Source organism: Daktulosphaira vitifoliae, unplaced genomic scaffold (assembly GCF_025091365.1).
Source record: "Daktulosphaira vitifoliae isolate Bord-2020 unplaced genomic scaffold, ASM2509136v1 Scaffold_2, whole genome shotgun sequence".
Taxonomy (NCBI): Eukaryota; Metazoa; Arthropoda; class Insecta; order Hemiptera; family Phylloxeridae; genus Daktulosphaira; species Daktulosphaira vitifoliae.
Genome location: NW_026099573.1, coordinates 39,770,553 through 39,798,035, shown reverse-complemented (window position 1 = coordinate 39,798,035; position 27,483 = coordinate 39,770,553). Strand labels below are relative to the sequence as shown.

General features: G+C 26.3%; 3 protein-coding genes and 1 long non-coding RNA gene across 5 annotated transcripts in view; 3 read left to right on the top strand and 1 right to left on the bottom strand.

Moving 5' to 3' along the window:
- Positions 1-603: 603 nt before the first annotated feature.
- Positions 604-1,330, bottom strand: LOC126899629 (uncharacterized). The gene is made up of 2 exons (XR_007702647.1): positions 1,022-1,330; positions 604-948 (listed from the first exon to the last, which is right to left on the bottom strand). It is a non-coding gene; the product is annotated as an uncharacterized LOC126899629 (long non-coding RNA).
- Positions 1,331-2,289: 959 nt separating this feature from the next.
- LOC126899619 (uncharacterized) lies at positions 2,290-5,962 on the top strand. Of its 2 annotated transcripts, none has more exons than XM_050674673.1 (3): positions 2,290-2,440; positions 2,517-2,666; positions 5,588-5,962. In XM_050674673.1, exons 1-3 carry the CDS (start codon positions 2,369-2,371, stop codon positions 5,804-5,806), a joined length of 441 nt encoding a protein of 146 aa, XP_050530630.1. In that variant the 5' UTR covers positions 2,290-2,368; the 3' UTR covers positions 5,807-5,962. The 2 variants fall into 2 exon arrangements, with proteins under 2 accessions (XP_050530630.1, XP_050530631.1); XM_050674674.1 differs by lacking the exon at positions 5,588-5,962 and adding an exon at positions 5,342-5,494.
- A 16,297-nt stretch (positions 5,963-22,259) lies between these two features.
- On the top strand, positions 22,260-23,764 carry LOC126899621 (uncharacterized). Its single transcript, XM_050674677.1, has 3 exons — positions 22,260-22,373; positions 22,434-22,583; positions 23,531-23,764. Exons 1-3 carry the CDS (start codon positions 22,305-22,307, stop codon positions 23,729-23,731), a joined length of 420 nt encoding a protein of 139 aa, XP_050530634.1. The 5' UTR covers positions 22,260-22,304; the 3' UTR covers positions 23,732-23,764.
- A 1,439-nt stretch (positions 23,765-25,203) lies between these two features.
- LOC126899600 (laminin subunit alpha-1) overlaps positions 25,204-27,483 on the top strand; it is a 75,688-nt gene continuing 73,408 nt past the window's right edge. Inside the window, exon 1 of the mRNA XM_050674641.1 lies at positions 25,204-25,639. Coding sequence (XP_050530598.1) covers positions 25,546-25,639 — 94 coding nt within the window. The 5' untranslated portion in view covers positions 25,204-25,545. The remainder of the gene's footprint in view (positions 25,640-27,483) is intronic.

Sequence of the window (27,483 nt, the reverse complement as noted above, 5' to 3'; positions counted from 1 at the left end):
CTCTAATATTATTATAAAAATAATAGCAAGTTTATAATTTTTTTTGACAATAAAGGGACAAGTTCTATTTAAAAAAAAAGGAGGATCTGGAATACTTTTTGTTAAAATTTTTTTCTAACAATATGCACATTTAATATATTATTTTATTAGTATTACAATAGGGATTTTGTCATATTCAGGAAAGTATATCAAACATGTTTTACTACCTTTTTAAAAATTTATTTTCATTTTGTAATTATTACATAATTAAAAAATTTATACTAAGAGATTTGGCTGGGTTTAAGGAAGGTACAGATTATTTACAGAAAGGTTTTTGATTTCATTAATCCACACATCATTATTATAATGATTATTTTCATTATGATTTGATTGCTATTAAAATATTTTTTGCTATATGAAGTTTTGAACTAAATTTCTCTATTTTTACTCCATAATATTTTAATAATGCTCGTATTTCAACAGACAAATGGAAACGATTTTTATAAGGAGTGAGTCAAGTAAAATTCAACCACCCTATTTAACAGATATAAAAAGTTAAATTATTGTTTCGTATACATTAATATATTACAGCTAAATATGACTAGTAAATCATCAAATAGAACATGTTATATGACACTGTTTATTTCATATTATCACATTGTTCATTATTGACCTGAATTAAATTACATAAATGTTTAATGAAATAGTAAAAAAATTAATTTCATTTTGTTTAGATTATACTAGCAGTTGTTAATGATCTATCCATGTTTGATGCAGAAATGATTGGTACACAATTCCCATATTGGTCCTTGCGCTGCCCTTTAGAACATTGTATGGGGGGTGCGCCAATAACTTTCCTAATTTCAGTTTCAGCATCAAGTGTTACAGTAGTTATTTTTCTGATTTCCTCAGTTTTATCAGTCCTTTGTGTGGCGTTGTCGTTCAAAAGACGAAGCGTGTATATACGCACTGTTGAAGTAATTATAAGAACTGAAATTAGATAAAATAAAACGTGATTTATGTGAACATTCATATTATTTACTTCAAATTGAGTACGTTAGTGTTGTAGTTCAAACATCAGTCAAACTTGTAAATGAATAATTTTTAATTGGATCACTATTATATAAAATTTTCTTTTTAAAACAACTCGACATAGATTTTTTCATGATGCTCTGAATTTATTTATTCTCTTATAAAATTGAAGGAAATAATGATAATTTCTTATCGTTCTAATTACATATTAAGGTGAATTAGATAGCTTTTAATTAAGAATTTCATTTCAACAATATCAAGTCTCTCGACACATTAGGAATACTTTTCTATTAGAAATGTATGAATAATGTATGAAGTAATAAATAATAATCATATTGGTGCGATAAGTATTTTATAAGCTTAAACTAGTGTACAGTTTGTTATAATAACATAAAAATACGTATTTAAAATTAATTCTAAGTCATTTTAAATAAATGATGTTATGTTACTCTGTAATATATCTGATATATTTCATAAAAAAAAAGATAAGATAAGTAAAAAAATAAGTGTAGAGAAAGGTATTTTACATAGTATACTAAAATATGAAAAGTCAATATTATTAGTATATTAAATATTTTTAGTTACTGATTAATTTTGATTTTAATTAATTATAATTATTAATTATATTAACTAGAATTTATAACTATTAAAATTGTAAGCTTTATTATATATATTTTTAAAAATGAATGATTAACTAGCTAATTTCTTTAAAATAGACATAGATGAATTTGAGATGTTTGAATACAAAAATTAGTGATTCGTGCAATAAAATCTTATTACTTCTAATTTATAATATTGTATTAATAAGAACAATGTTATACAAAAAAATAAAATAAATAATTTTATTTATTTTTAAGTTATTTTTAACAACCTTAATGAAAGACAGTTCTTATGGAAGAGATGCATAAAATCTAAAAAATTTCACTATAACTGAGCTCCTTTACACGTGCACTTGGATATGCTGTGTTCCTAATTAAACACTAATTATATTGTTTCTCTAAAAAACTACTGTTCAATTAGAAAAAAAAATGATTTTAGTTATCTTTATCATTACAGTGTTATTCAAATTTGTAAATAATATTAAACTTCATTCGATAAAAATATTAATACAATGTAAAAGCTGGAGTTCGATCTTATACTTAATAAGTATATAATTTACTTAACAGTCTATAATAACAGACATAAATAATTTAATTTTTTTTGTATAAAAACTTTTATTTATCTATAACCTTTATAGGTTATCGAAAAATCAGCTGCGTTTGTTATAAAACCGCAATTAATATTATTTTCTATTTCTAATTAATTATTTTAACAATTTCATTAAGATGTTACTAGTATTTTCGAATAAAACTACAAAATGAACGTCGCTAAATTATTACTTGCTTTTGCAACTTTTACTCTTATATATGTTTCAGCTCACCCTATCGATGTAAGTTAACACCAAATTGTATGATAAAAGACGAAAATCAATTAATAAATTTGAAATAATTTGAAATATTCCTTAGACAACGCACACAGCAAAGGAACATGTTAATGAATTTTTCAATCATTTTAAAAAATCAGAAGAAATAGATAACATCAAATTACTTATAGATGACTATGCCAAAAAAATTGATATTGTATACGGAAATGCCCAAGAAACTCTGAAAGCACAAGTAATTTAATTTTTATCTTATTAACCATTGTGTTTAGACCATTATTTTAAAAAATATAACTACATAATATTTAAACTTTATTTTAAGAACCAAATCGTAGTTGTATGACTTTTTTACTCGTTATAGGTTTAAAGTTTTTAGAGTAAAATATTTTCCATTAAATTTTTAGCTTACATGAATTCTTTTATTGTAATGTAGAAAATATTAATTCTTTTTATATTTATCGATGCAAAATAATAATATCTAAGGGCATTTTATGGCTATACATTTTTTAAAGAAATTATCTATTTTAATCAACTAACATATCAAAGATTAACTGTATTTGTATGGTGACTTATTGAAAAAAACATAAATACTTGCTGTAATTTTTTATTGGTTAAACATAAAAGCAAATGAAACCCTCAAATTGAATATTTTATGAGAATTTTTAAAATACTCCTATAAATTTATGTTCATCCTATAAAGGATGAACATAACAAATGTTGTATAACAGATAAATAGAGGTACATATGTAACTAACAAAAGCCAAAAACAAAGAAGTTCAAAAAAAATTTTTTATCTATAGTGAAATCAAATGGCTAGTGTTTAGATAATTATCTTTTACATTTAAAGAGCTCAAGAAATTTTTAAAAGCTTGAAATTAAATTATTGATAAGTGATAATTAGCTCTTTAATATTAATAAAAAAACAAAAGTAAAATATAGAACATTTTTGTATAAAAATACAGTATTTGGGAGATTATTTTTAAGAAATAATAAATTCTAATTCTCATTCCCGAGTTTGAATAATAAATACATTCCGATTTGTAATAACTAAAAAAATAGAATGCACATTCACCAAAAATTTTACATGCATTTCAATAAGTTTTTTATTAAAAATGGGTTTTGCGAAGTAAGCTTTTTAAAAGATATTATTTTACCTACTTGTTGAAAGAAGTAAGTTTATCAAAGCATTTTTATATAGGAGCGGTGGTAAAGATTTAGCTAGGAGGTTGGGTAGTTAAAATAAATTTTTGCCTTTCTCTTGCCCCCGAGTATTTTGATTCTGAGAAAGAAGCTATTGACTAACAACTATACTTAGTTATATTGAACGAATTTTGTTTGATATTATAGGTTATTAATTATTTTCATGTTTGACCGTTGTATTTGTAGTAACCATATTATTTCAATACATTAGATATCAACTATTAATTTAAACAATTATTTGATATTTCATATTTTACATTATTTTACTGATAAATATTAAATTCAACCAATAAATCTGTTTTTTAGTAACAAACAAAAATTAATGATATTGCTCACCAAAAATATTACTTTCCTTTTCACGCCCTTTTGGAAATAAATGTTGACGCTTTGCTTAATTTTATAAATTTATTAGTGTAAACTTTTACATTCACCATTCTTTAAAAATAAAGTGAGTACATACTGGAATGCATTGAATAAAAAATGGGGCAATATAACACATTATTAAACGTAATTAATTTTTTGCACAAAATGTGTTTATTTTAACTTAAATATGTTAAATTAATAAAAATCAAGCATAGGGGGGTCGCGACACAGTGGTGACGTGGCATAGTTGGGTCAAGTATAATGATATCTGATAGTGATTAAAATCACTATCAAAAATAAACGCTTCGATGCAAATCTTTGGATAGTTATTAATTTTAAAAAAATGGTGGATTATTCCAAAAACTACATGATCTGCTATTTCTTTATTTATATACTCATTAAGATAAAGTATGTCGAATGAAAGAGATATGAATATTATTTCTTATAAAAAAATTGTATTGATCCATACGAAAATATGTATTCTTTTCAAACACTAAAAATATTTTTATTCTACAAATTATTAATGAAATACATAAAAATAATTTGCATTAAATGTTTTCATCATAAAAAGTTTTACTTACACTAGTTGTTTAATGTAAGTTGAGTATATTATTATTTCTAACTTTTACATAAACTAAAGACATAAGATCAGTTCATAAAATAAAAAATGAAAAGTTTAAAGAACTGATTAAAATGTTCATTATGTATTATTAAAAATTCTTATTTTTCTTTTGTTATATTGTTTAATCTTATTTAGTTAAAATCTTATGAAATGTGTCTCATTTAAAATGTGGAATTAGATTAGTACTGATCTGTGATTTTAATGAATACGTTAAAAAACGTTATAACTTTTTTTGCAATATTATTGAAATAATATTCTTCTTCTTCTGCCTCGCCTTAATCACAACTACTTGGGTTCGGCCATTATTGAAACATAATTCAAAATTTATTTTATATTAGTCAAAATTTAATCTAACTTATCCTTATGTATAATGTTCTATTCTTATATTAAAAAAAAAAAAGAGGACTCAGTATAATCTATCGCATATCCAAATATCGTTCGGTGGTATTGAACTCAAATGCACACGACAGATTACACAGAAAACACGAATAATGTATCCGAACTAATAGTATGCACTGTAAGCAGTCACTCGTTTATTATTATAATCGACACCAAAAATTAGGGTATCGGTATACATATATACATGTATATATAGGTTTACAGTATATATTTAAATTAGTACTGAGCTGTCTAAATCTCTAGATTAATAACAATATAGCAAAATAACAATACATTAGGGTACGTTGATAAGTCAGCCGGAGTAACTGATAGGTTGATCTTGTTAGGTGGCCTTGTGTCGGTGTCAAGGGCGGGGAGATACCAGAAGACAACCGATTATTACATTGAGAGGTAGACGGCTGATATCAAGAGAGACACGAGTGAGCGCCAGCCTAGAGCATTACGCGATGCCGTGTCAAATTTAATGGTTGACTGTCTAAATATATTAAATAACTGTATAAATAACTGTTAATAAATATATTTTTTATACAGTAAATTAATATTGTAAAATGTGTATATTTTTTATATTTCAGGGTAAAAACACTAATAGTGATGCTCTTAGAGTAGAATTTGACAAATATATTACAAGCTATTCTACTTCTAGAGATCAAAAATCTCAAAGCAAAGTGGATGCTATAAGATCAGAAGACTCAGCCTTAGCAGATTTGTTGAATATTTACTATTCTAAATATAGTGAATCTGAGTCTGCCATGGGTTCCATTCTCGAATATATTTTAAAACATAATCATTGAGTGAAATTTGTCAGTTAATATATATTTATATAAATTTATTGCTGTATAACTTTTAAATTAAGATACAGATTTATAAAGTTATGTTAATTTTCAAATTTTTCTACCTATTTTATTATTATGTTTGAAAAATAATAATGTTGAATTATTTATATTAAATTGAATTTTCCTTTTACCTTAATAAAAACAGGTATATATTATTTGTCGGGAAAGTATAAATCCAAAATCTCCCCACCATTATTTTTATTCTTTTAAACCAGATAAATTAACAAAATTTGTATAGTATGTATAAGTAGTAGGTGTTTGACATTTATTATCACACGTCTTCTTTCAAAAAACAATATTTCGGGTGTACATGCTTGAGGCTTTGGTGTTTGGCGAGATAATTTTTCAGTGGTTATATAAAACTAATTGTCTTCATAGACTGAAATAAGAATATTTATGATCAATAATTATTTTTAAAGTAACTTTTTTTGTAACTGTACTATCAAAACAGTACATATTATCTCTGTGTTTATCAAACATACCCAGTTATTTATTTTCGTTATATAGTGCAATGCAATATCATTTTAAGCTTAGAACAAATGAACGTAAAATAAAAAAAGTGTCTATATAATCATTCCCACTAAGGGCAAACTAAAATAAACAATGAAAAAAAGTTGATAAATATAAATCACAAATAAAACATTAATAAACTCATGAAACATTCATAAATGATCCAAATACTAAAGAGCGGTCGGTACCCTGTAGTTAAAGGTAAACTTTGCCATTCGTGAAATAGTTTATATACACAACCTAAAAGTTAGTGCCTAACACATAGGAACTAAAATATGACGGAATGTCAGTTAATCTGTCGGGAACGTCGAAAACCTGAAGATCGCATGCATTAAATGCAAATCCATCAACGGAGGGTTTGTCGTTGACGAATGTAACATAAACAGCGGGGAGAGCTCGTTAGCGACTGATCTAGTGAAACGGAGGGCGGCAATGTTTTTTAGTAAAGATAATTGCTCTGTCTTTAAATTCATGGAGAGGAGGAAAACAGAGTGGTCAACCGATAGATGGTCTGTTCTGGATGAGAGGATCGATAGTTCATCATAGTTCGGGTGGTATAAGATCAAAAATCGTACTCAAGGAATGTAAGCCTAATGAATACATTAAATCATCAAGAGTGCCAGGGAGGGGAGTGAAGCGTCCGATTCTGATAAAATTACGTGACATTTCTCTTCCTTGTATATGTCCTTTTAAGAATGAAAGTGTTGCCGCCTGGGCTGTTCTAAAAAATCCCAAATATAAATAGGGAACAGAACTTGGCCGTACGGCTTAAAATATGGGCAACTAATAATCAGCAAAAATTTCTTAAACAATTTAAAATTTTTTAAATGAAAAATATTTTTTTGTTCATCCAAAATAGGATTGTTTAACTCAATAATTAAAACGAAATAATTCAAATAACAACAACCAATTTTTTATTATTGCTGAATTAAGTAGTTAATAAAAATGATAATCCATACTACTTACATTTAGTTATGCTCCATATGAATAAAATGAATTTATAGTAGTAATACAATACCCGCAGTTTTATTGTAATAATGTACCAGCCAATGTAAAAGAAAATAAAATGAAAATTAAAACAACTGTATACCTTTAGAAAATAATATGGATAATGTATTTTGACATAAAACTTGAACAACGTTTTTCTCTTTCAATAATACAAAAAAAAAATAACACTTAACTAACAAGCCAATTTAACCTAACACTGAATAATATTACAACAGGTACATACACTACAATTTGAATAAAAAACGACCGAACAGCACGTGCCGCTGATAAGGCGTTCTAACAGCTGATAGCGCACAAGCACTACCAGATGACTACACCTAACCAGTGCTGCTCTCACACTTGGCGCGAACAGAAAGATTTCAACAATCTTACTCATTCTGATTCATTGATCACAAGAACTAAATTGCTCAATTGAACAACTGATTAGAAAAAAGTTAATATTCCAAAAATACTTAAAATAAACCAAGATATCCATTTTTGAGCCAGGATGTAGACTCATATTATTATATTATAAAGGATAAAATTTCATTGAAATTATATTAATAAATTTAGTCTTGAAGTTAACGTTAAGTCGAAGAAAGATAATATTACTAGATTGTTAATCTTTTTCTGCTCAATCTTTCTATCATAATTATTTTATTTCAGCAAACCTTCGTTACGCCTATTTAATTCATCAAATAAATTTTGATCAATTTTATTTCCTTCTATTCATATTCATAGTTATTACTAACCACCAAATTGTAAATTATTTTTAATAAAACATTTATTTTTAATAATATTAAATATTTGCATTCAAATTTATAAAGCAATAGCGAATAATAATATTATATTATGAGAAACACCAAACGCATTACACTTGGCATTTAGTCTCTGTAAATCATTTGTGGCGTTGGAACAGTTTATTTTTGTTCTATGACGTAAAATAATACTTAGTGTGTATTAACCAACAAGTTTATAATAGTTTATGTTTTCGTCCGATTCAGAGGGAATACTTAGAAGAAAACACAGTAAATTAAATAAAACCCAAAACATTGGCGATGCAAAGAGGGAAAGAATTTCATACTACATTGACGGTCTTCAAAGCATAACTTTTAAACTCAATAAAGTTAAAGAAAACGTGCTGTTCTCAGAAAACAGGTCATATAACGATTAAGTTTTAGTCAATCCCAGAAATATTCAGGACATATCAAAAGACAATAACTTATTTCCCACAAGAATACCAGAGATTCTATGACAAAATGTTAAACATACCTATTTTAAACTATGCAAATAGTGATAATGATAATGGCAGTAATTAAATATATAATTTTTAATAAGTAAACTAAATTTTTAAAAACAGTACTTTAAATTATTTTACATTAAATAAAAACTAATACTTAATGAAATTAAATGTTAAATATTATAAAGAAAAATTGTTTATCCTAATATTTCTATAAATATTTAATTCAGAAGAAAAAAGATAACATTACAACTTATTAAATATTTTTTTAAAAAAAGCTACCGATTATTAAGATCTCATATTTTTAGAGATTAATGCTTAGGCACCAAGTAACGAATATTATAAATATGAGTTTCTTATTCAAGTAAAATTAAAAAAATAAACAGTTTTTTAATTTCCCAAAAATTAGATTTTTAAAATATTATCCATCTTCCAATCAGCCCTATAATTAATTTGTTTCTTTATTTATTATTCATACTATGGACAATAGCACAAAAACTACAGTATGTATTTGACAGCAATTTAACCAACTAACATAGAAATAATTACAAAGACTTCTATACGACTATTCTATGCAAAACACTTTTCCAATAAGAAGTCTGATTTTCTATATCTTTCTTTAGTTCTATATCAATCACGCTACAGTCTTTTTTTTTTCGAGAAAACCAAATTTGCACTGATTCAGCATGATTTTTACTAGTTTCATGTTCTTGTAAAATTTTATTACACTTTTTCTAGTTTATAAATCCTTCATTTTTATTTCCAAAAATCGTTTGTTTTGGTGAAAAAAGTAAACATTGATAACAAAACAGCTAGTTTTTGGACTGAGAATATAAAATCCATTTTCTAATTTTTTTTTCACCATTTTGAAGTGTTCTCATAAAATTATGAGGAGTTAGGCATCTACTTGTTTTGCCAAATATTCTTTTAGTTTCTGCGAATGATATATTTTGTAAAGCTAACTTTGGAGGGTTTGCAAGTAGGAAGTTAATAGAATCTGAATCAAAGTTCCATTTAACTGGGTCCTATACAGGAATTTGTTTTGTATGACTATCTTTACTTTTAGTGATTTCAGTCTAAATTTAGTAAAAAACTAAATTATAATAAATTCGCATAACAAGTTTAGAGTTAATTGTATGGTACAAGTTAATAGTAGTGGAGTTCCTAGACCCTTTTAAAGGAGGAGGGCTAACTTCATAAAGTATATATAAATATAAATATTTATATACCGAGTGTTCCAGCTTCATCTGACAAGTCAAATAACTTTTGATGTTTTCAATATTTTTCAATACTTATATTTTTAAATTATTATTAAGGGTTTGGACTATGTTTAAAACACATTTTTCATTATTTTCCTCCAATAAGAAAAAAAATTATTTTTTTTTATAAGTTTTAAATTTTGTAAACATTTTCAAAATAGCCGTTTTTTAGTCCTTTTTTTAAATAAAATTTTGATGGGTCGAAATAATTAAAATAAAACATTTCAAAATTTGCAGAAAAAAAAAAGTTATGGAGAGGGTGACTTCCCCATCCTCCCCCTTTGGAGGACACTCCTGTATAGCCAAAAGTAAGGTTTTGATATATTATCTAATAAGATAAATAAAATTGAGTGTGTTGATTAATTAATTTGAATTTTTGAGCACTTGAATAAATTTAATCATCTTACTTTCGGTTACTATAATTCAGTTTGTTTAATATTATTGAGGTCGTGGAGTCCGAGGGTTTTTGAGAATGACAATACAATTTAATAAAAGGGTTATGATAAATATTGATATTTAATGTGATTATCAAATTTATAAACGTTGGTAAATCTTTTGAATAGTCTCACGTTTCAAAAAGCACGAGCTTATGTCGGCAACTACGAAACGTAATAAGAAAATGCGTAGGTACGATCTTTGGTCAAGCACTTCGAACGCTTTTAATAATTCTCATGACAAACCAGTTAATAAATTTAATATGTGTAAAGATAAATTAATTATTATTGTTTTGTCATTTTCTTCTCCGATTAAATAATTCCAAATTATTGGAATTAAAATGTATCACCTACTTTATAATGTTTTTGCGGAATTGAAATGAATAAGACTGACAAGTTTTTCTTTCTGAATATTTGAGAGACTGGTGGTCTATTGCTTCATTTGACTCTTGGCTTGAAAAGTGGAATGCCTCCATTTTATAGCTTTTTACGGCTTTTTATATGAAATCTTTCATCTATATATGTCACCAAAATGTAATAATTGACCACCAGGGCTCTCATCTTTATTGAAACGAAAATTATAAGCAGAGATAATATGTTACATTGGTTATGGTACATTTGATTTTTCATAGGGATACTGTTACTTAATGCATTGTCTTTGTAGATTAATTTACAGTGTTTACACTTATGATACAGATATTTATCTTAAACTGAACAAGTACATACATTGTATTATTTACATTAGTGATTATGCTATGATGTCAATATATTTATTTTGTTTTGTGATAAACATTGCGAATAATATTAAATTTGAGCGATGAACGGTATCACAACACCTGGTTAATAGTATTAATTTAGTGTGTTTTGTAACACTGAATAAATTTTTTTTTTCAACAATACCTGTCGCTTATTTGTCGAATTCGCTTCTTCTACGTTTTTACTGTCAATTTAAACGTCAATCTGATTACTTTGAGTTTCACAAGCACCAGATAAAAAATTTTCTATTTTAACTATCTTTTTTGGACTATTCTTTTTAATTTCCGATTCCGTCTATAGTATAATTTTATATTTACACGTGAATAAAGTAATAAGAAATAAATCGGTGAATTTAGATGCAAGTGTTCGACTTATACTTACATTTTCTGGATGTGTAGCAACAAAATATGAATTAAGTTTTGGAATTTTTCTGAACAAACAATCGGTTTTTACTAGTTTTTTTTTTTGCCGCCTTTCTGTATGCTACGCTGCTTAATCTAATTCGTTTGTCTGACATTATCAATATAAAAATTTTGTTACTTATTTTATATTAACGCACACAAGTTGTGGTGAGCTGGGTTTTCTAAGTCCAGTCTCAGGCACGCGGATAAGTGTAACCAGGAAAGAATCAAAATAATAAATATATTGCAACAATCGCTGATTAACACTGACCATCGATACGCTGATCAGAGCTGGTTATATATTAAAAGATGTGATTAAAACAAGGTTGTTTTTACAATAATTAATATAAAAAACAAAACATACACATTAAAATATACTTAACTATGGACAAACATTAAACTATTAACAAATGCCACTTACGACACCCTTTCCCTTAAAGTGAAATAATATGAAATATTATTTATTTCATTAGGTTTCCTACAATTTATTCATACAATTTACGTGACAATAGTTCAATAAACATAGGGAGAAAAAAAACTTAATTAAAATTAAAATAATAAAATTATTAATTATTGTATAAGTTTTCTAAAAGTCTTTGTCTAAATCTAGTGTGGTAAACTCTACGCTCTAGTTCAGGGTTATTTACAATAGGATTTGGTTCTATAGCTAGTGGTATTTGTTCAGATTGTACTGTACGTCTATTTTTTTTTTACAATACTTAACGTAAATATACGGGTTTTTGAATAGTTTTGTTGTACAAGTTGTTGGAACAAGTTGAATTTAGTAAACTGAATTCAAGGGGAATTGCATTGAAATTTGACTCTAGATTTGTTTATGTAGCTTCATGAGTTACCGACGGTGTAATGGCTTTGCAGTTTTGTTTTAATGAAAGTCTACCGGTTTTCTTCACAACAATTTTTTCCACTATTGTGTTTAAGTCACATGAAATTGTAACAATAGTATCTTTAATCGTAATAAAATACCAATTATTTGAAAAATAAGAGCTGTTCCATTTTTCTGAATGTATTTCCGATACAAATACATCACATATGGACGGCAAGGTGTATCTATTATTTAATAGTACCGTTTCACAAGTTGGAACTTTTTCTGTACAATTATCATGTACTTTTTCTTTTAACTTTTTCCGTACCAGATATGAAATCAATATTCTTACACACATATATATTATTAAGTATTTTACAATTATCTAAGTTATGTAATACTATATAGTGAGATACTAAATTATCAGTTAAAAGACATTTAATATTTCTAGTTAAATGTATAAATTGGTTATTAAAGGGTATGAATATTGGTAATATATGATATAATATATAGTTATTTACACTACTTAAGGGTAATTTAATAAGAGTTATTAATTTTTTATTATTATAAAATATTTTAACTTCAAGGATTTTAAAAATTTCATTTATGTTTTCAATATTAACGTTTATAGGTATTTGTAAATTATTTGGAATTTTTACTAAAATATGGTTGATCTCATTAAAAAGTTGGTCTGGTGTAATAATTGGATGTAATTGGTTCTTTTGGGCAAATATTATGGCTAGGACCAATTTACTAAGTGTGTTTTCTAATGAATTTATATTATTTTCGATTAGAGACTGAGTAATTATTATATTTTCAAAATCTAAAGAATTAGTAGAAATATTTTGTAGTCCAGATATTGCATTAGAAATTTTACTTAAGTTATTATCGAATATCAATTTTTTATCATTAAAAGATGTAACGGATTCATTAAAATTAGAAATAGTACTTTTAATTATGGATACTTGATCATGTACAATTCTAAGGATGTCCTTCTCGTCATTATCAAGCTTATTAATCATGTTATCATAGCGTTTAACGTCCTCTGCGTCAACATTACCAAATAACCATTTGATAGCGCTACCTGCCCCTTCCCATGATCTTTTAACCTTATGGCGAAGTGTCAAATGCTTTATGTCATTAATTTGCGTTTCAATATTTTCATTCGTACCTCGAAGGAGTTTATGATTTTTTTAAGATATTATGTTTTTGTTACTTAACGGTTCAATATTTCTTAACATATTATTAATTTCAATAGCCTTATTTTCTATTTACTGAATCGCACAACATAGATAACTTTTGCAATTTAGTCACAAATTCAGTTATTGACTCATTGCTCGATTGTAAGCTATTTCTAAATTTTGACCTTTCGGCAACTACCGAAACTTTTGGTTGTAAGTAATTTATCATATTACTTACTAATTTGTCATAACTTACATCTTTAGGCAATTTAGGTGTGCACAAGGATTTCAATATCTTGTACCCTCGCTACCAATTAAAGTAAGCAAAATACTTTCTTTATTTTCTTTTATTTTGTTTACTTGCATAAATAATTCTAGTCGTTCGACCCAACTTACAAAATCATCTTGAATTTTGTATTCTTCGATATTACCTATTTTAGCCATGTTGTGATTTACTTTTATTTTTTTTTATCTCTATTGATCCAATTACCTGTGCGTTTTTTATTGACTTACGGATCCCATCCTCGTCGCCAATTTTATGTTCTTTATTATTTTATTATTTATTATTAATAAATACAAATTAACACAATATTTAATTTAATTATTAAGGCATGTTACACACGTTAATCAAACTCGAACATCTATACTTTTTCTTATCAACAATTACAAGTTTACAACGTATCATTAAATTAGTAGTTACCAACACAAAACATCACAAAAACTACGCACATCAAAATTATGCAATACGAAATAATAATGGGTTTTTCATATAATTTTATATAAGTGATTAGGTAATAACAAGAAACTCAATTAATTCAAGTTCAGCAAAAAAAAAAACCACGATGTGGTGTTTTACTTAGAATTCTTAATTCAATAAAATAAAAGTTTTAACAGTATATTATGTATACCAATTAACACTTGTTGAAAACAAAAAAAAATACTATTACATTAGATATTGAAATTTTAGTATTCATCTTGATACCATTTAAAATAATTGCACCTTTGTGGGTTCGTGCGAGGTTTTGCACAGCAGTAATACGGTCTGTCCTTATTACTTCCTAAACTAGTAATGCATAATGATACTTGGGTATGACAATTACAGTTGTGATAATCTTCAGCCATGTATTTAAAGTATCGACAACGCGTTGGATCAGTATAATCTTTACGACACATGACAAATTGCGTGTTACTCGATTCTAAATGACTATTAGGTTTATCCCGAATATTTACATTTAAACCACAATGATATTTGTACAAATTTCCATCATACATCCATCGGTTCATAGTGAGAAAAAAATAACTTAAATAGAAAAAAAATTAAACTGTTTGAAATTAAAACAGTGTATCATGCATGATCTTTGTTATCAACTGTTAAATATAAAAATGCATTATCATAATTTAAAAAATGCAAAAAATTTTATAAATAGTTAGAATTGAAACTGATACTACATCTATAAAATGTATCAGCAATACCATTTCAGCAACAGCTTGAATTGCGCGGCACGACGTAAATTTTTTTATTTAAGTACTTACACACATATAAATATTTTTTTTAGTATAATTAAATAAAATTCGATTACTACATCATCGAGAATACTTTTTCTAATGAATTAATGCAAAAAAACAAAAATAACAGCAGTATATAACAAAATTTTTCAATGATGGTTGAAAACTTTGAAAGCTCATAACTTTTAAACTAAACTTCGCCGACAAAAATTTTATTTAAGTACTTACACACATATAAATATTTTTTTTAGTATAATTAAATAAAATTCGATTACTACATCATCGAGAATACTTTTTCTAATGAATTAATGCAAAAAAACAAAAATAACAGCAGTATATAACAAAATTTTTCAATGATGGTTGAAAACTTTGAAAGCTCATAACTTTTAAACTAAACTTCGCCGACAAAAATTTTTTATACATTCTTAGTCAATATAAAAAACTGAATTAATTAAAAAAAAAAATTTTGAAAAAACTCGATGGGGTGGTAAAATGCATTTAAGCCAAACAAGGTTGTTATTACAATAATTAATATAAAAAACAAAACATACACATTAAAATATACTTAACTATGGACAAACATTAAACTATTAACTATTAACGAATGCCGCATACGATAAAGTCTTAAAACACTTGTTGTCAAAATAATATTTTAACTGACAAAAAAAAAAACTTGTGAAACAGAAAAGATGTTTGCACATCAAACAGTGCAATTTGCCGACTGCCGAGATAAGTATGTAGCCGGGGACTATTTTCGAGGAAAATACGTACAGTAATAACAAAAATAGTTTATACGATAACATTACACGTTCTTAATTCTTATCGCCTTTTGACATGAAGCGGTTGACAGCGGAAATTTCGTGGTATTTATAAACGAAACAATATGTTTTATAGTTATGTATGTATTCACACAGAAAAATTTATAATTATATATTTAATTTTATGTTAATCCTAAAAAAATTACCGCCCCCTCAAACACCATAAAATATGCTGCCCCGAGGCAATTTCCCCCTCCCTTACTCCCGTTAAAGATGGCCTTGAGGACAATCTAGAGTTTCTAAATTGTTTACAATGCAGGGTTTTGATATAAGTTTTTCCAGTAGTTCTTATTTCTGTATTCCTTTTATATGAATAAATTTGTAATTCATGGAGTTTAATATTGGACGAATTTTATCCTCATTTACTTGACCATAACTCGCCGGTATTATAGTGAGACAAAAATAAGATTTTAATAATGTGATAAAAGAGTAAAATTATGTTGGGTGTGTTGATTAATTATTTTGTATTTTCGAGCACTTGAATAAATTTAATTATCTTACTTTCGGTTACTATAATTCAGTTTGTTTAATTTTATTGGGGTCGTGGAGTCAGAGGGTTTTTGAGAATGACAATACAATCAGATAAAAGGGTTATGATGAGTATTAAAATATAATATATGTATTAAATTTGTAAAATTTGGTAAATCATTTGAATAGTCTTACGTTTCAAGGGCACGAGCTTAGGTCGGCAAACTATGAAACGTAATAAGAAAATGCGTAGGTACGATCTTAGGTCAAGCACTTCGAACGCATTTAATAATTCTCCTGAGAAACCAGTTAATAAATTTGAATGAGAAAAGATAGGTTGATTATTATTGTTTTGTCATTCTCTTCTCGGATCAAATAATTCCTAAATTATTGGGATGACAATGTATCACTTTCTTTATGATTGTTTCCTTAGGAATCGAATGAACAAGACAGACAAGTTTTGAATATTTTGAGCCTGATGGTCAATTGATTCTTGAATTGAAAGGTGGAAAATGAGAGAGAGTTGTATAGGTTTTATGGTTTTTTATATGAAATCTATGATCTATATATGTCATCAAAAGAATTGACCACCAGGGCTCTTATCTTTATTGAAATGAAAATTATAAGCAGAGATAATATGTTACATTGGTTATGGTACATTTGATTTTACTTCGGGATACTGTTACTTAATACATTGTCCTTGTAGATTAATTTACAGTGTTTACATTTATGATACAGATATTAATCTTAAACTGAACAAATACATACATTGTATTATTTACATTAGTGATTATGCTATGATATCAATTTAAGACAATTGTTTTATTTTGTGATACACATTACGAATAATATTAAATTAAAATGATGAACGGTATCACAACAGTATTCGATGGTAATACCATTCCATTAGCATTTTGTATCGGTGAACTTTTAAATATCCATGTTTGAGCAACGAATTCATCCGAATCGACTATGAACAATTCTTTCATAGTATACTCACCATGCGAGTCTAGCACATACTGTACATCAAATATTGCCGAACCCATTTTCGTTTTTAACTTTTTGAAATATTAAATGCGTTCTCTTCGACGTTCAATAGAGTGGTTACTTCTGCTTTTTCTTGAGATCTGATCTGTTCGATAATATTCATCAATATTTTATCTGTTCTTTTTATAGGTAAATCAAAATGTTTTAATAATTATAGACATCGTAAATAAAACAATAACATCATTAAATATATAAACTTAGTAAGAAGATGTTACTTCTTAATTATTATAGCTTTATTTATGTATACAAAATTGTTAGTGTAATATCTAAAATAATGTACAATAACAACAGTAGCGTTGGGTTTGGGATATTAGGGGTAGCTAATAGCATTCAATTTATACTTCTATTTTCTATATTTTCAAAACATTTCTAAATATATTTTTAAGCATAGTGTAATTACAATTTACTTATAGTAAATGAAAATGACTAGTAGACGTTTTTATAAATAACACTAATGACTTTATTTAATATATAAAGAGAATATATAAAAGATTGAGCTCATAATCAGTGTATAATACTGTGTTGTATATATTCTAATAATTTATGACTCACGTTGGTCCAAAATTTTGACTCAACACTTTCATAATATTTTTCAGCCTCGTATATCATGTGATGTATAGTAAAGCATTCACCGATGATAGTTAAAGATTCTTCAATGTTATAGGTCATATCAGCTAACTGTTAAAAAAAAAAGATGCTTAAGCGTTTATAAATACTATTTTATATGATTTCTTGAAAACCAATTAAATGTATACATTATAATATTTCATATTTAATAAAATTATTATCAAAATGGAATCATTGAAGCAGAATTTAAGTAATCAATATAATCAAAATAAATCATACAAATCAATTGGTGAATTAGTTATAAACGAAAAATTTGAAATACTCGAAATGATCAAAACGGAGACAAAATATGGATTAGCAGTGCGATGTAAAGTTCAAGATACAGGTGTATTTATTAATTCAGGTAATAAAAAACAATCAAAATACTCTATTTGAAGTTTTTATAAATATTTTAATTGTTCGTTTAGGGAAAACATCTTTGAAAAAAACTAAGGAAGAATTTTTCATTTATTTGCCAAAATCGGTTTCGCTCAATGAAGAAGATATAAACACGTTTAATAATTCATCACCAACAGATCGGTTATTTATAGTGTATAAGGGAAAGTCGGATACAAATAAATTTATTATAGAGTTCGTGTAAATATATATTAGATGTTTGTCAGTAAATAAACATATACTTAATATGATTTAGTTATTTTATTTAATACAATAATATTTTATTAATATACACAATCTCAAAACTACTAAACGTCTTAATAGTATCATATTTTTGTTTATATAGTGTAAAAACAATTTTCAAAATTTTCCAATAAAGTACCAAAAAATATTTAAAATACCAAAAAAATAGGTTCTATTTAATTCTTGGTGTTTAAATAGATTATACAGTTGAAATATTTAGAACTATTTTCCTCATAGTTATATCCTATAGTTTTAACTAATTAGTAATAATATCAAAAATTATTAGTGATGGAAAACATATAATTTCTGATTTGAAATTACCACGAACAATTAAATAATAAAAGTATCTTTTTTACTCTGGTGAAAATTTTTTGCAGACCATTTATTCATAATTAACAACAAATTATTATCAAAAAAGTTCTGTGTCAAGCCCTTCAATTTTTATACAAGTTTGCCATAAAAGTAATAACAACTTTATAAGTTTTTATAAATTCTTCGAAAAAATTGCAATATTAAATTATACTACGCTGAATTGCTTTAATAGATATTTATCCATAAATTATATTTATAAATCAACTACCAATTAGGAATAATAATAGAAATAGGAGTTAATTTATCTTTTAAAATAATCAATCAATTTCTTAAAATTAAAGACTATCTACAGATTAACATCGAAGCGTTTATTATGACTTTTGTCTATCTTCAAAAATAAAGAGAACCTTAAAGGGCCATCGTTTTACAAGCATAAATGATATTAAAAAGACCTGAAGGCTATTCCAAAGATCGAGTATGAGAAGTGTTTCGAAAATTGTAGAATCGTTGGCACAAGTGCATAATATCTAATGAGTACTTTTTCGAAGGAGACAACATTAATATAGACGAATAAATAAATATTTTTTTTAAAAGACAAAAATTCCCGTTATTATCTGAACACGCTTTGTATAATAAATGAATAAATATTTATTATAGTAATTAAAAGTATTATCAAATTGATATTTTATAATATGGCATGATAATTTTAATTCAAAAAGTAATAAATTTGTTGCATACTTTAAAAAATATTTTTCCCGATAATCTCTATGAATAAATAGCTGTCGTAATTTTTAAAAAATGCTATATTTTTGTAAAAGTTCATCATTTATCGTGTTGTTATTTTCATATGTTAAACCATCATAATTTGCTGAAAAATGTATATATCAAATTAATTTTATTTTGTAAATACCATTTACATATTCGTAAAAATACATATTTGTTTACCGACATACTTTTTTTACTATAATTTAAAATACCATACAAAAGGGAGGTTATAGTGATGGATTGTTATAAACGTTTATTTATAACTATTTTATACATGTTCTTTTCATCTAATATAATTTTTTTTTAACTAAATTAAAGATTTTATTCAACCTCCTATACAGAGAGAATTCAAAACTTAAATCATATGTATAGAAAGTAAATATTTTCAACTTAACATTTAAAAAAAGTCAGGAAATACTCAGGACATTAAATATATGTTGAATTAAAATTTATTTTATTTACTTTCTGTTAAAAATAAATTTGTCCCAACACCTTGTTTTCTATATGTAAACAAAGTTCCACAAAAAATGTTATTTGGTATTAAATCACTATTTGTCATATTAACATAATTTTCTATTTCAATAAATAGATTTTTTAAAGGAGAATTTTCGCAACTTTTAATGTCACTCCAGTATGTATATAAAAGGAAATGACTGTTCATTCCAAAACAAATGTTCTAACTACCAATATCTTTTGATAAATGTAAGTAAAGAAATACAAAGTAATTCTTTTAATATAAGTCACTCAAATAGTTTCGAGTGAATACTCTTATAATAATTATTATATTAAAAAACGGTAGCACAGTGGGATCCGCGGCACAGTATGGACGTGGCATACTTGGGACAAGTATATTTGATATCTGACAGAGATTAAAATCACTATAATGAAAAACGCTTCGGTGAAAATCTGTAGATAGTGTTTAACTTTAACAAATTGGTGGATTATTCCAAAAGTAATTTACTCCTATTTCCTTAATTATATCCTGATTAGTGGTTCCCTTTAACGCGTATAAAAATTTAAAGGATTTGATGCAATACTTTTCAATCAAAAATGTTTGTTACTTATGAATAAATACACTAGACTACACTATATCACGAGTTCATGATCTGCTATTATCTACTATTGGATGTCCAGTCGGTAAATATATTATTTTTTACTGTATTTTAAAACAATATTCTAAGCCCACATTCAATAATTTTATTTAAATGTCAATAGTAGCGTGTTGTACTAAAATATTATTAAAAAATAAACTATTTAATATGCATAGCTTTTAATAGTACGTCATATACCTTAATATGTATGTAGTAATCGAATAATTACTCAATGAAACACAAAATTTTCCCAACTTGCAAATTATCTATTTAGTTAAACCACATGTATTCATATTATCGATAAAACTGTCATTATCCATGATTTAATTTATATATAGCAAGCATACTATTCAAGACGTGTTATGGAAAAATATTAAACATTATCAAATTATAAAAATGAGTAACTATCTTTATAGTATCCCACAGATAACTTGATAAATTAACTACACGTGCTCATATTGTTACTTTATCAAGTTTTAGTAAGATTTTATAAGTTCATTTTTTTAAATTTATCAATCATGTAGTATTTTTTATTTTCATCCTTATATATAGGTACTTTATTTTTTAATAACAACACACATAGTTAACCAGATTATTTAATAGGTAATGATCTAAAAAAAAAAAAAAATACAAGTGGAAACTTGAACTTTTGAACCAGTATTTTGGTAGTTTAGTAGGCGGTACTAAAAGCAAAGTCAAGAAATGGCTATTGATAAAAGTAACAACACTTGTTTCTCATATCTAGCCATCATTATAAAATGTTAATAACTATTAAGATACTGGTCAAAAAGTTGTTATCGACCTATAATTTTCTTAATTAGATTTATTTATAATAATTTAATTAGATCATCTGTTTATTATACTAGTTAACTGTGTATAATGTCATTTGAAAAATAAAGTTTACACCTTTATATGATATCAACATAAAAATACTTTATGATTTATTAAATCAAAAAAACATATACCTAAAACAAATGTAAAAAAGAATAGTTCTCAATATTATTTCTATTTTCGACTAATTAATTATGATAAGAAACGTATACATCATATCGCGGCATTTTTATTAAAACCTAATTATGACACCCTGGAAATATTTTAGAATAAAAAAAAATAGAATTATCCTAACAACTCTAACAAAGCTATTTGAGCTAATGATTTCATTCAATCTTTTAATAAATGAATATAATAAAAATGTATACATTATAATTTATGCTATGATAGTTATAACAAATTAAAAATTGCTTTCGTGTTAAGCTGTATTATAAAAATTAGATACAATATACTGCTTGAATTCCTTTACTTTAATTTATCCATGACAAAAATATTTCCAATGATATCTTTTTAATTAGTTTTTTGTACAATTATTGATAAAGTTCTAAAACATTTCACGTTTTATTATGTCTAGGATCAAGTCGATAATAAACTATTAATTAACTCTAGTTGACATTTTTATTATTTTTCGCTGATAAAATGTATTTTGAAATACAATGACTTATTTACTACATTTTAGCACCAAGTCATCAGAATATTCTTCCTTTAGAAAACTATTTAGTATAAAATGTGGTCACGTTGCGCTTACTGAAATCTAGTATTTCAAAAAGAATAATACCATCATGTCGTTAAGACTTTTATTTTGCTTTTTTATGTTTCAAATAGCTACATCTTTGGCTGTACATTCTGAAGTAAGACATTTTATACAAATTAATTTTATGTGTACTTTTCTATAGATATTTTTTTTTTAGATATTAAAAAATAAAAATTCATTGACTCAGATTCTTATCAATATGGCTTATGATTTATTAAATAATTTACCGATTAATGAATTTGTAAAGAAACAAAAGTTGTATGACAAGGAATGGAAATATTTTTATGAAAACACATTAAATAAAAAGGTTATATAAATAATAATTATATATAATGTTATTGAATTATTCAATAACATACTTTTGGTATAGAAATTTCGCAAAACTACATGACTATGTAATGTACTATAATTACCACTACTACTTATCCCATTCTGAGTATTGATTTATTAGAATTTTGAAGTATAGGGATAGTATGTTATAGTGTTTTAATTTTATGTGAGCGTTTAAAAATATGAAAAAATAAATAAACTATTAGTAGCCTGAGTTTAAGTCCAATAATTATATATCAAATTCTTGGATTATTTTAACCAGGACTGTTAAGTTTTAAACACACAATGTTTAAAAGACTAAAAATTTCAAAGTTTACATTGATTTTATGGTACATTTGACACTGTTTACTTATTTTGTTCTAAACATTTTTTTAAACATGTTTTTTACAAACCTTATTTTCACCTTATTTTCATAGTAGATATATGAAGATTATATTTGTTTTTCAAAAAGAGTAAAAATTACTTTTTACATGCATTTTGCTAGCCAACTTAAATTAAAGTGTATTTACTATTTTTAAAAATCACTGGTTACTTCACAAGTTCTAAAAAAAGATTAAATTGTCAAGCCTTGATTGTTTGAGTAATTACATTACTTTATTTTTCCTTTACCCCCGTTATTACGTTTCTAAACATTTTAAAAATAAATATATACATGGTACGTGGTACTTTTTTAATAATTTTTTAATAACACAAAATATAGCATGTATACGATTTTTATTTTAATTCAATTTAATATTTTAGTATTGATTTTAAATTTAAAAAAAATTGAATAGCATATCTAAATTTTAAGTGGTTTTTATATTCTATTTAAATTAAAAATATTCAAGGCAGTAGGATATATATTTCCAAAATAACTAAAAAAATATAATTAGCTAATTAGGAACTTTGACATGACGCTAAATGAAATTTTCATTTATATTTAAGGTTAAAGATTTTAATCGAAATATACAGTTGAAGGAAGACATTTCTATTGCCAAAGAAGCTCTTGTTATAAAAGAGGAAATTAACAAAAAAATAGTCGAAATTATCAAAAGAGAAGATCAAACCTTAGGAGATTTATTAAATCATCTTCTTGACAAAATACATGAAATCAATCAGGTTTCAGTTGATAATCATATTATATAGTTATGATATTACGATATCACATCATAACTATACACCACGTAATGTGTATTAATTGCAAATAAAAAATGTCTATAACCTATTTAATACAATTAATTATTTTATTTTCTATCTTCCTTTTATAGTAAATTCCAATTTTTTTAATTTTCTTTATTTTACGAAGGAGTTTAAGTTATAAATTTTGGATGAATATTTTATTTATTTATTCGGCCATAATATAAAATTGTCTGTATGGACTCCACGAATACACACAGCCCGGGTTTAGGTTAATTAAAAACCTTTCAATACCAATTTTTTTTTTATTATGACCTTTTATTTTGTTCGTGTGATGTAAATTAAGGGCTTAAAGCTCAAGGACTAGAATTATCTTCCTTCAAATCTTCTTATATCCATACCTAGATTAATGTATATAAATGTGATTTTTTGAAATTTCAATTTTGAAATTATTTACTAAAAAGTTGAGATTTGCCGCATTATTAAACACTTCTAAATACATAAATACTATCTTTAATATTGAATACCATGGAAATTTTATATTAGACTCTCGATATTAATTTTAAAATAATGAATTCTAGACCTACCTATTAATAATATAAAATGTAAAAATGATAATAATTTTCAACAATTTATGTTTTTATTTAAAAATAGTATAAAACTTTTATTTTGAAGAGTCTTACTTTTTATATATTTCGAAAATTGAATGATTTAATCCATAGTTTGTTAAAGTGTTAACTATCAAAGACTGCAAAATTTTTGTAATAAGAGCGATTATTATTTAAAAATTTTAGATAATTATTTTTTTATTTTATCATCACCTAAACTTATGAGCACCAAAAATGCAATGTATTTATTCATACATAACTGAATATATTTTTAATCGACAAATATATATAATTTATTAATTTTACGGCCAAAAGGGGAGGGGATTATATTCCCGTCAGTTTTATGTGAATACACTAGTAGTACGAACATAAAATATTTACGTATAATTTTTTAATAGTGATAAAGAATTCATTAATATCAATCAATAGATCACGTTTTTCATACGAAATTTTTCTTAATTTTACTGTTCAAACACACCAAATTTATTAAAACGAAGAAATAGAGAATTCTCTTAATTTAAGACATTTCTCGATTTTTTTAATTCTGTTGTATAACTTATGAAAAAGGGTACAGTTACAATGACATGATGTTGACGGTGATGATATACGATAATGACCAAGTCAGTGGTAGTGTTCACACGGGTGATCGGGACATCGTAGGCCTGTGACGATGGCCGACTAAAGATAAACCAGAGGCTGCTGGGACGGCCGTCCCTCCACTACTGCTCTCTGACCAGGCGGTGCAGCACCGTCCGGACAACAACTATTTCAGGTTCATCTCTCTGTCACGCATTCTCTCCCTGCCACCGCCGCCTTAGCACCACCACTCTGCCATGACCAACAGCTTCCAACGACGGCCTCACTGCAGATCAGTATACGCGCGCACCACCGGCACTCGGCAGTGTACGCGACGACAACGGCGCGATAACACATCAACGTGCACCACTCCGACTGCGTTTCTTTCGGAACAGTTCGTGTAATCGCGAAAAACATTACTACCGTATAACATTGTTGTTTTGCTATTTAAATCATTTTCATAAATACAGAGTTCAGCGAAAAACGTTGTACGGGTATTGGGCGATTTTGTGCAAAAGGCGGTAGCGAACCCGGTCGAGTGCAATGACCGCATAATAACAACCCGTCGACAGCGGTTCGGTAGCGTTTTCGCGCCAGTAACGTGCACTGGTTACGCAAAAGGGAGTTTTTTAGTGGACGATGGAGAAAAGGATATCAGGAACAGTATTTGCCAATGGTTCATTTGTCGGGCGGTTGGTGGTGCTTTTATCCGTGTTGATAATAGGACAATCAGGTGAGCACATGGTGTACGCTATTTATTTTGACTGTACAAAAACATTGCTTTTGGAAGCAAACGATTTTTTTAGAACTGTTTAATGTATGATAAATAACGTAGTATGTTATGACTTATACACGTCCCGAGAGGTTCATTTCGTATATACTACAATGATGAATACGCTATTAAAGTCTCCCACGCCCGCACAACGCTTAAACTTTGAACATTGTTGTGTTACAAAATTATTCCCATTTTCTCATGGACAACAACGTTATTGTCCGACCATTACTCCTAAAATCAGATTTAATAAAGTAGATAAAATTAGATATATAAAAACTTCGCTATAGTCATTTTGGGTAATTTTATAAAATCTAACTAGTGTATAATAAACATTTGATTAATATATTATTAGTACACCATGGAAACGTTAATTACGATTAAATAATTCTTTAATCTATTCTTTAGTTGGGAAATATAAATATTATTTAACATTTTGGTATTTGAAACGTCTTATTAATATCTTACAATTGTTTTTTTAACGTCTATGCAAAATGTTGATTTAAAAGCTTGTTTTATACGACTTTTTTTTTGAAGAAGAAATACTGTTTTATGGATATATTTACATGTCGTAACAAACGTTAAAATTGATAAAGTAATATTATAGACCCCTGCAGTTTAAAAGTCTCCAAGGCAATTTTACACATATTAGTGTAATTTAGAAATTTGTATGGGTTTATACTCTAAAATATCTTTTCAAATTAATGTTTTACGAATTTCATAGTATACTCTAATACAATATTTAATATTATATTAGAGTGTACTGTTTAATTTACACGGGGTGGTTGACATTCTTTCATGTTCATAGATCAAACCAAACAAAATTTAATAATCTAAAAATGAATTTATCTATTTTATATTATAGTTAATTCTATTATTTTTATTTTTAACATTCTTTCAACTAAAAAACTCGTACTAGAGAGAACAGCTTTACAGTTATACAGTTGTAAGGGCCACTCTAATGTCACTCGATTTAGGGGTAAAGTCAGGTGGCACCATGGGTTCTTAAATGAATAATAATATTAATATTAATATATTAATAATAATAATATTAATTATAAAACCACATTATAGTAAAGTAACGCAAAATTCTCAGATGTTTCTCCGTAAATGATTCTTCTAAACAATAACTTAATGTCATTTTTATAAAATGAGAAATGTGTACGATAACAAAATTTAAAAACAAGTATTAGTAAATAAAAAGAAATATTATTTAAATCATTCAAGCTATATTTGAACACATCACAAAACTTATTACATTTAAATATATTGAGATGAATCTATTTACACTTAACGAAAAAATATATTTTTTAAAGAATAAATTCAAATAATTATAAGACTTAAAACAAAATACCTCCAGTATGTCTATATGCTCGCCACGAAGTCTACTGAATATTGACCAAGATGCGTCAACCTTCACAGGAAGGATCACTTTTTTGTCTTTTTTTCCGAACCATCACAATGCGACGGTGTCATAGTATTGTACCCTTACAACGTACCCAGGAAACATACACGACCTTTCCTGTGGCGATGAGATAGGTATATACCTGTCGTGTGCGCCAACAAGTCTATTTTATTACAATATGATAATACACTTATTACAAAGGCACCGTTAAAAACCGTGTACGACATACTCCCTTGTTCCTATAGAATACCGAGGACACGTAGGGACTACACGGTTTGGTTGTTGAGTCTACTACTTTTTTTGTGTAAGGCAAATTCACCAAATCTCCGAAAACGTGATAACATCACCGATATTTATCAGCAGTTGAGTTGATACACCAACATATTAATATCATTGTATT